The sequence below is a fragment of the Salmo salar genome, chromosome ssa06 (genome assembly GCF_905237065.1).
Source record: "Salmo salar chromosome ssa06, Ssal_v3.1, whole genome shotgun sequence".
NCBI classification, from domain to species: domain Eukaryota; kingdom Metazoa; phylum Chordata; class Actinopteri; order Salmoniformes; family Salmonidae; genus Salmo; species Salmo salar.
The window spans coordinates 88,600,066-88,611,285 of record NC_059447.1 but is presented as its reverse complement, the minus strand read 5'-3'; the positions used below and the strand labels follow the sequence as shown (position 1 = coordinate 88,611,285).

Genomic DNA, 11,220 nt, shown 5'->3' with positions numbered 1-11,220 from the left:
GTGTCGGCATCGATTAATTGTCTCTGGCCCCCTCCCAGTTAGGGGGAGTGATGAGCTCTACAGCAGAGTCTCACAACTCAATCGCTGGTTGAAAACTGTTTTCTGCCCCTCCCAAAAGATAGAATTTGTAGATAATTGGCCCTCTTTCTGGGACTCACCCACAAACAGGACCAAGCCTGGCCTGTTGAGGAGTGACGGACTCCATCGTAGCTGGAGGGGTGCTCTCATCTTATCTACGAACATAGACAGGGCTCTAACTCCTCTAGCTCCACAATGAAATAGGGTGCAGGCCAGGCAGCAGGCTGTTAGCCAGCCTGCCAGCTTAGTGGAGTCTGCCACTAGCACAGTCAGCGTAGTCAGCTCAGCTTTCCCCATTGAGACCGTGTCTGTGCCTCGATCTAGGTTGGGCAAAATTAAAAATGGCGGTGTTCGCTTTAGCAATCTCACTAGTATAAAGACCTCCTCCATTCCTGCCATTATTGAAAGAGATTGTGATACCTCACATCTCAAAATTGGGTTACTTAATGTTAGATCCCTCACTTCCAAGGCAGTTATAGTCAATGATCTAATTACTGATAATAATCTTGATGTGATTGGCCTGACTGAAACATGGCTTAAGCCTGATGAATTTACTGTGTTAAATGAGGCCTCAACCCCTGGTTACACTAGTGACCATACCCCCCGTGCATCCGGCAAAGGCGGAGGTGTTGCTAACATTTACGATAGCAAATTTCAATTTACAAAAAAAAAAACAATGACGTTTTCGTCTTTTGAGCTTCTAGTCATGAAATCTATGCAGCCTACTCACTCACTTTTTATAGCTACTGTTTACAGGCCTCCTGGGCCATATGCAGTGTTCCTCACTGAGTTCCCTGAATTCCTATCGGATCTTGTAGTCATAGCAGATAATATTCTAATTTTTGGTGACTTTAACATTCACATGGAAAAGTCCACAGACCCACTCTAAAAGGCTTTCGGAGCCATCATCGACTCAGTGGGTTTTGTCCAACATGTCTCTGGACCTACTCACTGCCATAGTCATACTCTGGACCTAGTTTTGTCCCATGGAATAAATGTTGTGGATCTAAATGTTTTTCCTCATAATCCTGGACTATCGGACCACCATTTTATTACGTTTGCAATTGCAACAAATAATCTGCTCAGACCCCAACCAAGGAGCATTAAAAGTCGTGCTATAAATTCTCAGACAACCCAAAGATTCCTTGATGCCCTTCCAGACTGCCTCTGCCTACCCAAGGACGTCAGAGGACAAAAATCAGTTAACCACCTAACCTAGGAACTCAATTTAACCTTGCGCAATAGCCTAGATGCAGTTGCACCCCTAAAAACTAAAAACATCTGTCATAAGAAACTAGCTCCCTGGTATACAGAAAATACACGAGCTCTGAAGCAAGCTTCCAGAAAATTGGAACGGAAATGGCGCCACACCAAACTGGAAGTCTTCCGACTAGCTTGGAAAGACAGTACCGTGCAGTATCGAAGAGCCCTCACTGCTGCTCGATCATCCTATTTTTCCAACTTAATTGAGGAAAATAAGAACAATCCGAAATTTCTTTTTGATACTGTCGCAAAGCTAACTAAAAAGCAGCCTTCGCAAATGGAGGATGGCTTTCACTTCAGCAGCAATAAATTTATGAACTTCTTTGAGGAAAAGATCATGATCATTAGAAAGCAAATTACAGACTCCTCTTTAAATCTGGGTATTCCTCCAAAGCTCCATTGTCCTGAGTCTACACAACTCTGCCAGGACCTAGGATCAAGGGAGATACTAAAGTGTTTTAGTACTATATCTCTTGACGCAATGATGAAAATAATCATGGCCTCCAAACCCTCAAGCTGCATACTGGACCCTATTCCAACTAAACTACTGAAAGAGCTGCTTCCTGTGCTTGGCCCTCCTATGTTGAACATAATAAACAGCTCTCTATCCACCGGATGTGTACCAAGCTCACTAAAAGTGGCAGTAATAAAGCCTCTCTTGAAAAAGCCGAATCTTGATCCAGAAATTATAAAAAACTATCGGCCTATATCGAGTCTTCCATTCCTCTCAAAAATTTTTGAAAAAGCTGTTGCACAGCAACTCACTGCCTTCCTGAAGACAAACAATGTATACGAAACGCTTCAGTCTGGTTTTAGACCCCATCATAGCACTGAGACTGCACTTGTGAAGGTGGTAAATGACCTTTTAATGACGTCAGACCGAGGCTCTGCATCTGTCCTCGTGCTCCTAGATCTTAGTGCCGCTTTTGATACCATCGATCACCACATTCTTTTGGAGAGATTGGAAACCCAAATTGGTCTACATGGACAAGTTCTGGCCTGGTTTAGATCTTATCTGTCGGAAAGATATCAGTTTGTCTCTGTGAATGGTTTGTCCTCTGACAAATCAATTGTACATTTCGGTGTTCCTCAAGGTTCCGTTTTAGGACCACTATTGTTTTCACTATATATTTTACCTCTTGGGGATGTCATTCGAAAACATAATGTTAAATTTCACTGCTATGCGGACGACACACAGCTGTACATTTCAATGAAACATGGTGAAGCCCCAAAATTGGCCTCGCTAGAAGCCTGTGTTTCAGACATAAAGAAGTGGATGGCTGCAAACTTTCTACTTTTAAACTCGGACAAAACAGAGATGCTTGTTCTAGGTCCCAAGAAACAAAGAGATCTTCTGTTGAATCTGACAATTAACCTCTCTAGGCTAGGCGGGACGAATTCGTCCCACCTACGTAACAGCCACGGCTATCCTGTGGCGCGATTTTCAAAACCTTAAAAATCCTATTACTTCAATTTCTCAAACATATGACTATTTTACAGCCATTTAAAGATAAGACTCTCGTTAATCTAACCACACTGTCCGATTTCAAAAAGGCTTTACAACGAAAGCAAAACATTAGATTATGTCAGCAGAGTACCAAGCCAGAAATAATCAGACACCCATTTTTCAAGCCAGCATATAATGTCACCAAAACCCAGAAGACAGCTAAATGCAGCACTCACCTTTGATGATCTTCATCAGATGACAACCCTAGGACATTATGTTATACAATACATGCATGTTTTGTTCAATCAAGTTCATATTTATATCAAAAACCAGCTTTTTACATTAGCATGTGACGTTCAGAACTAGCATACCCCCCGCAAACTTCCGGGGAATTCGCTAACATTTTACTAAATTACTCACGATAAACAATTATTTTAAGAATTATAGATACAGACCTCCTCTATGCACTCGATATGTCCGATTTTAAAATAGCTTTTTGGTGAAAGCACATTTTGCAATATTCTAAGTACATAGCCCAGGCATCACGGGCTCGCTATTTAGACACCCGGCAAGTTTAGCACTCACCATAATCATATTTACTATTATAAAAATTTCATTACCTTTTGTTGTCTTCGTCAGAATACACACCCAGGACAGCTACTTCAATAACAAATGTTGGTTTGGTCCAAAATAATCCATCGTTATATCCGAATAGCGGCGTTTTGTTCATGCGTTCCAGACACTATCCGAAATAGTAAAGAAGTGTCACGCGCTTGGCGCAATTCGTGACAATAAAATTCTAAGTATTCCATTACCGTACTTCGAAGCATGTCAATCGCTGTTTAAAATCAATTTTTACGACATTTTTCTCGTAGAAAAGCGATAATATTCCGACAGGGAATCTCCTTTTCGGCAAACAGAGGAAAAAATCCCAAAGGCGGGGGCGGTCGGGGTCACGCGCATAAGCTAGTGTCTCTTGATGGGCCACTTGAGAAAGGCGATAATGTGTTTCAGCCTGGGGCTGGAATGACGACATTCTGTTTTTTCCCGGGCTCTGAGCGCCTATGGACGACGTGGGAAGTGTCACGTTAGAGCAGAGATACTTAGTAAATGATAGAGATGGAAAAGAAGTTCAACAAATGGTCAGACAGGCCACTTCCTGTAAAGGAATCTCTCAGGTTTTGACCTGCCATTTGAGTTCTGTTATACTCACAGACACCATTCAAACAGTTTTAGAAAATTTAGGGTGTTTTCTATCCATATGTAATAAGTATATGCATATTCTAGTTACTGAGTAGGAGTGGTAACCAGATTAAATCGGGTATGTTTTTTATCCAGCCGTGTCAATGCTGCCCCCTAGCCCTAACAGGTTAATCTGGATGGTTGTACAGTCGTCTCAAATAAAACTGTGAAGGACCTCGGCGTTACTCTGGACCCTGATCTCTCTTTTGAAGAACATATCAAGACTGTTTCAAGGACAGCTTTTTTCCATCTACGTAACATTGCAAAAATCAGAAATTTTCTGTCCAAAAATGACGCAGAAAATTTAATCCATGCTTTTGTTACTTCTAGGCTGGACTACTGCAATGCTCTACTTTCCGGCTACCCGGATAAAGCACGAAATAAACTTCAGTTAGTGCTAAATACGGCTGCTAGAATCCTGACTAGAACCAAAAAATTTGATCATATTACTCCAGTGCTAGCCTCCCTACACTGGCTTCCTGTTAAGGCAAGGGCTGATTTCAAGGTTTTACTGCTAACCTACAAAGCATTACATGGGCTTGCTCCTACCTATCTTTCCGATTTGGTCCTGCCGTACATACCTACACGTACGCTACGGTCACAACACGCAGGCCTCCTAATTGTCCCTAGAATTTCTAAGCAAACGGCTGGAGGTAGGGCTTTCTCCTATAGAGCTCCATTTTTATGGAATGGTCTGCCTACCAATGTGAGAGATGCAGACTCAGTCTCAACCTTTAAGTCTTTACTGAAGACTTATCTCTTCAGTAGGTCCTATGATTAAGTATAGTCTGGCCCAGGAGTGTGAAGGTGAACGGAAAGGCTGGAGCAACGAACCGCCCTTGCTGTCTCTGCCTTGCCGGTTCCCCTCTTTCCACTGGGATTCTCTGCCTCTAACCCTTTTACAGGGGCTGAGTCACTGGCCTACTGGTGTTCTTCCATGCCGTCCATGGGAGGGGTGCGTCACTTGAGTAGGTTGAGTCACTGACGTGGTCTTCCTGTCTGGGTTGGCGCCCCCCCCTTGGGTTGTGCCATGGCGGAGATCGTTGTGGGCTATACTCGGCCTTGTCTTAGGACGGTAAGTTGGTGGTTGGAGACATCCCTCTAGTGGTGTGGGAGCTGTGCTTTGGCAAAGTGGGTGGGGTTATATCCTGCCTGTTTGGCCCTGTCCGGGGGTATCATCAGATGGGGCCACAGTGTCTTCTGATCCCTCCTGTCTCAGCCTCCAGTATTTATGCTGCATTAGTTTATGTGTCGGGGGGCTAGGGTCAGTCTGTTACATCTGGAGTATTTCTCTTGTCTTATCCGGTGTCCTGTGTGTATTTAAATATGCTCTCTCTAATTCTCTCTTTCTTTCTGTCTTTCTCTCGGAGGACCTGAGCCCTAGGACCATGCCTCAGGACTACCTGGTATGATGACTCCTTGCTGTCCCCAGTCCACCTGGCCGTGCTGCTGCTCCAGTTTCAACTGTTCTGCCTGCGGCTATGGAACCCTGACCTGTTCACCGGACGTGCTTGTTGCACCCTCGACAACTACTATGATTATTATTATTTGACCATGCTGGTCATTTATGAACATTTTAACATTTTAACATCTTGACCATGTTCTGTTATAATATCCACCCTGCACAGCCAGAAGAGGACTGGCCACCCCTCATAGCCTGGTTCCTCTCTAGGTTTCTTCCTAGGTTTTTGGCCTTTCTAGGGAGTTTTTCCTAGGGAGTTTTTCCTAGCCACCGTGCTTCTTTCACATGCTTTGCTTGCTGTTTGGGGTTTTAGGCTGGGTTTCTGTACAGCACTTTGAGAATATCAGTTGATGTACGAAGGGCTATATAAAAATACATTTGAAATTTGAGATAGAAATGGATTGTGCAGCAGACCACATTGAGAGTTCTGTCTGAATATTCCAGCTTGTCTTTCATACAATCCATATGTTAACGAGTTCACTTACTCTGCCCAAAGTTGATTAATATATATACGATTGCATCCATGTTCCCTGGGAGAGGTTACAGTTACAGGCAATGGGACTATCAGGTAAACTGCATTCATATTCTTTAGGCACCTATGGTAACTTGTTAGGGCTAGGGTCCTTTTTTCAGAATTTCCACCTGACTGACGTGCCCAAGTAAACTGCCTGGCACTCAGGCCCAGAAGCCAGGACATGCATATAATTGGTATTATTGGATAGAAAACACTGACGTTAGTCTCATACATTTTAACATTGACAAACAATTGATATGGTAGCTGAAAATCCAATGAAAAAAGAACCAGAAATTACTCTTTGAGATCCCATGATCTTTCAATGGAAAGCTATGGGTCCAATGCAATTCCAGCTCCCAGATTGCAATTCCTATGGCTTCAACTAGATATGTCTTTGTTCAAGGTTTTTCTATTGAACATACTGTCATTATAAAATACAGTTTTACATTATAAGTACCTGAGGATTAAATAGAAGTGTTGAACTTATTTTAAAAGTTAAGCAGTAGCTTCTTGGATTCCTTTGTCTGCATGTTGATTACTGAAATCGATGGCACCAACAAGACTTAAAACAACCATGCTTGTTGTAGCAACATGTAGACCGCCATTCTCAAACAATAGCATGATATGCTGTCGCTGTAAAGCAGTTAGATTAACAAAAATTAAAGCTTTAAAATATAATGTTCAATATTAGATTTGCACACCCGCCTGTCACCGGATGTTGTCGACAGGTGTCACGCTAACGGGACTCCTAGTATGGTAACCAATGTAACGGGCAGATTAATGTAAGTGGAACACCCTACACAAATACCGTTAGGAATTAACATGAGGGAGCTTTGACAATTTACAGAACTTTAGCATTTGAACTACCAGAAAAGGTAAACAAATCTGTTTACACAAGTGTTGTGAACCACATTCCCTTTTACTCCAGACCAAGTCTGTCCCCGATCAGCAAGCACATGGTGGGCAGAAGAGACCCCTCCATTTTAAAGACAAGGCATTTTGAGAATCAAATTGTTTATTGATCAAACCATGCAAGAGTAGCAGGAACACAAGGCCAAATCAAAAGCATGACCGTAGAACCAAAGTGTCAGCAATGTCACCAAATCAGATGTCAATTTTAGTTGTATGGTTATAAAAACTTATACCAATGTAGCATCCACCCCTGTAAACATTTTTGCATGATGATGCGCAAGATCCTCATTTCAAAGTGCATTAGGTTGCACATTTCCTCACCTCAGTTACCTTTGCCCTTTTCTTCAAATGGAGGCACAGTAACAGGGGAAAGACGATTAAGGAGTTGGGCAAACCAAATTATGATCTCCCTATCTAGCTTGTTGAGGGGTCGGGCCGTCTGTTCAAGGCTTGTCGCTTCTGCTGAGGCGCGGGGGCCGGTCGCTTCTGCTGAGGCGCGGGGGCCGGTCGCTTCTGCTGAGGCGCGGGGGCCGGTCGCTTCTGCTGAGGCGCGGGGGCCGGTCGCTTCTGCTGAGGCATTGCGACACAACGTCACACTTGCTGGGGTATTTTTACCAGTAGCTTTTGCTGAGGCGCGGGGGCCGGTCGCTTTTGCTGAGGCGCGGGGGCCGGTCGCTTCTGCTGAGGCGCGGGGGCCGGTCGCTTCTGCTGAGGCGCGGGGGCCGGTCGCTTCTGCTGAGGCATTGCGACACAACGTCACACTAGCTGGGGTATTGCGGCCATTAGCTTTAGCATTTGGACCAGACACCACACTTGCTTGGGATCCAGTTGATTCTGGTTCAGTGTAGGCAGGATGCCCATAAGCATTATCTAGGAAACAAAGAACAACATTATGTAAAAGGCTAGCCTTATACTATTGGAACTAGACTGATTTGAGCTGAATTAGTGGAAACCAAACGCACCTTGAAGGGTAAAACACATTATCCCTCCAATTAGCAGGCAACAAATCCAAGAAACACTACAAAACATTCAGACAGTTAAACACAAATAACCAGTGAAAACTTTAAGACAAGGTAAACCAATCAGATGAATATAATGAAACACTAACCTCAAAGAGAGTCCAAAAGTCACAGCCATTTCAGTGATCAAAACCACAACAATATGCAGTATTAATAGAAGACAGACACCCCTACCACAGTATCCCTGTTACTATATCTTACAGCTGTTTTTGGTTGATCCTTATAAAGGAATCCCAGACCCTTCTAACCAGCTGTACAGCTGTCAGCCAATGAACTTCATTGCAATTGGTTAAATTTCCCAATTGCGATTAGGTGCTCTTGATTTCATTCAGCTGGTGTGCTGGAGGGTGGAGTTTGCACATCATGGACCAATCCAATGGTTTTAAAGAGTGACCTCACCCATTCCCACCCATTCCGGATTGAGCCAATTGTTTTTCAACAGAAGCCATCCGTTGACATATGGTGAACAACAGAGATGATTGTACTACAAAAAAACACACCAAATTCAGTTCAACATTTTAATTGAAAACAGACAATTGATGAATGCATATTCAATTTCATACATGTTCAAGCATCTGTTGCAGCCCAATACTTATTTATTCCCCAGTAATTTGTCTTTTCACCAATCAGATCAGCTGTTATGCCAGTAATGCGGGGCAGAAGGTCAGAAATGGGCTGCATGTTTAAACACAGCCTGTGTGGCTGGGACCAAACAGACTATGAGGGAGTTTGTGGTTGAGGCCAGACAGACTTCGGCCGCTTTCCAAAGCTTAGAAGTTGCTGACGTCTGACAGATCTACATCACCTTGATAGGTCTTTTAAGTATCAGCTAACCACATCATATGTCAGTGGATGACACAGTTGATGATGTGGCACGCATCCATTGGTTGTTGCGTCGCCTCACCTTTGCTGCAGAATGTTGCCTATGGCTGTGTTACACAGGCCGTCCAATTCTAATCTTTTTTCCACGTATTGGCCTTTTGACCAATCGCATCAGATCTTTTCACAACAGATCTTTTTTAGAGCTGATGGGTCAAAAGACGAATTAGTGAAAAAAATAATATTTTGTAAATGCAGCCTATGAGGGAGTTCAATTAACCTGAGCGGCGGTGCACCAGTCATTCGGAAGGTGATGTGAAATGACAAAAGAAGTGAGGGAGGAGCGCCCTTCTCAAATCGTACAGTCAGTGGTGTAATGGAGGCTATACTAAAGTATACCACTTTGTTTTCAGTGGACATTTCGTGTACTCAATTCTTAATCCCAACTGATATGTATCAAAGTAGTAAAGTGGTGGTATATGCTGTATCAGTTCATAAGGCTGATGGAACATATCAGAATGTTCAGCTTAAAAGTTGAAAAACTATTATTTCAAATGGTGTATAATACTTGTATGTGTGAGAAATTTGAATTATGAGAGTTTTGTTGTTTTGAATTTGGCACTCTGCTATTTCACTGGCTGTTGGCGAGTTGGGACGCTACCGTTCCACATACCCTAGAGAAGTTTTAACTGACCTCCAGACGAGCTTCAATGCCATACAACTCTCCAACTGCTCTGAAATGCAAGTAAAACTAAATGCATGCTCTTCAACCGATCGCTGCTTGCACCTGCCCGCCCGTCCAGCATCACTACTCTGGACGGATCTGACTTAGAATATGTGGACAACTACAATTACCTAGGTGTCTGGTTAGACTGTAAACTCTCCTTCCAGACTCACATTAAGCATCTCCAATCCAAAATTAAATCTACAATCGGCTTCCTATTTCGCAACAAAGCATCCTTCTCTTATGCTGCCAAACATACCCTCGTAAAACTGACCATCCTACCGATCCTCGACTTCGGCCATGTAATTTACAAAATAGCCTCCAACACTCTACTCAACAAATTGGATGCAGTCTATCACAGTGCCATCCGTTTTGTCACCAAAGCCCCATATACTACCCACCACTGCGACCTGTACGCTCTCGTTGGCTGGCCCTCGCTTCATACTCATCGCAAAACCCACTGGCTCCAGGTCATCTACAAGTCTCTGCTAGGTAAAGCCCCGCCTTGTCTCAGCTCACTGGTCACCATAGCAGCACCCACCCATAGCACACGCTCCAGCTGGTATATCTCACTGGTCACCCCCAAAGCCAATTCTTCCTTTGGCCGCATTTCCTTCCAGTTCTCTGCTGCCAATGACTGGAACGAACTGCAAAAAATCACTGAAGCTGATTTCCTTGATACCATTCTTAATAACATCACAAAATAATAAAACATGTGACATGATTATTCTTTAGATCCCCACTGACCATTCCAAACATTCAGATGTTATAAATATAGCTCCAGTGCTTACTATTCGGGCGTTAAAGTTTTGGTGGGAAAAGGTCTTCTGTAGACAAAGGAACATTCCTTTACCAATACTTTAGAACAAGAGAGAGATTCGGCTGGGCCGGTGTTTTATTCGGCACCGCACTCCCCCTCTTCTCTTATGTGGGTGAGAGAGGTCTGGTCATCGTCAGCCATTTGCCAAGCTGATCTGAGGCCTTGGATCCTCAGCCAGGAGAGTTGTGTCACCTTAAAGCTATATACACCAGCAATCAATTGTTTTCCTGATTCGATACATTGTTTAATAATAGTAAAGACATCAAAAATATGAAATGACACATATGGAATCATGTAGTAACCAAAAGGTGTAAAACAAATCTAAATAGATTTTAGAATTGAGATTCTTCAAATTGCCAAAGGCGGCAAAGGGTGGCTATCTCTCAACCAGCTTCATGAGGTAGTCACCTGGAATGTATTTCAATGAGCATGTGTGCCTTGTTAAAAGTTAATTTGTGGAATTTATTTCCTTGTTAATAAGTTTGAGCCAATCATTTGTGTTGTGACAAGGTAGCGGTGGCATTCAGAAGAGTGCCCTATTTGGTAAAATACCAAGTCCAGCTTGATGTATGATGGCACCGGAGAAGATGGCAGACGTTTGTGTTTTTTTGTTTGCTTATTTGTGTTGTTTGTACCTATGTTTTATTTTTTATTTTGTACATAATGTTGTCTCTACTGTCTCTTATGACCGAAAATAACTTCTAGACATCAGGACTGCGATTTATTCACCACGGACTAGCAGAATCTTCTTTTTCCATTCACGACTCTGACGATCCCGACGGATACGCTGCTTCCTCGGGAACAGGCCCCGATCCCCGTGATCTGCGTGAAGAGGAGGCGGAAAAAGAGGGGCCGAAGGTCCGGCTGCCTTCTGAGAATTCGCAGGTGATCAACAACAAAAAAACACTTCCCTCCATTCT

General features: G+C 43.3%; 1 protein-coding gene across 1 annotated transcript; it reads right to left on the bottom strand.

The window, feature by feature from the left end:
- Positions 1-7,003: 7,003 nt before the first annotated feature.
- LOC123743505 (uncharacterized protein DKFZp434B061) lies at positions 7,004-8,102 on the bottom strand. Its single transcript, XM_045721138.1, has 3 exons — positions 8,027-8,102; positions 7,881-7,936; positions 7,004-7,788 (listed from the first exon to the last, which is right to left on the bottom strand). The coding sequence occupies exons 1-3, from the start codon at positions 8,053-8,055 to the stop codon at positions 7,241-7,243; spliced, it is 633 nt and encodes a 210-aa protein (XP_045577094.1). The 5' UTR covers positions 8,056-8,102; the 3' UTR covers positions 7,004-7,240.
- Between the last annotated feature and the right edge of the window lie 3,118 nt (positions 8,103-11,220).

Coding starts and splice junctions, on each gene's coding strand:
- LOC123743505 (XM_045721138.1), bottom strand. CDS start 8,055: ATGGCTGTGACTTTTGGACTCTCTTTGAG. Junction 7,937..8,026: donor ACTTTTGGACTCTCTTTGAG/GTTAGTGTTTCA, acceptor AATGTTTTGTAG/TGTTTCTTGGATTTGTTGCC. Junction 7,789..7,880: donor AATGTGTTTTACCCTTCAAG/GTGCGTTTGGTT, acceptor TTTGTTTCCTAG/ATAATGCTTATGGGCATCCT.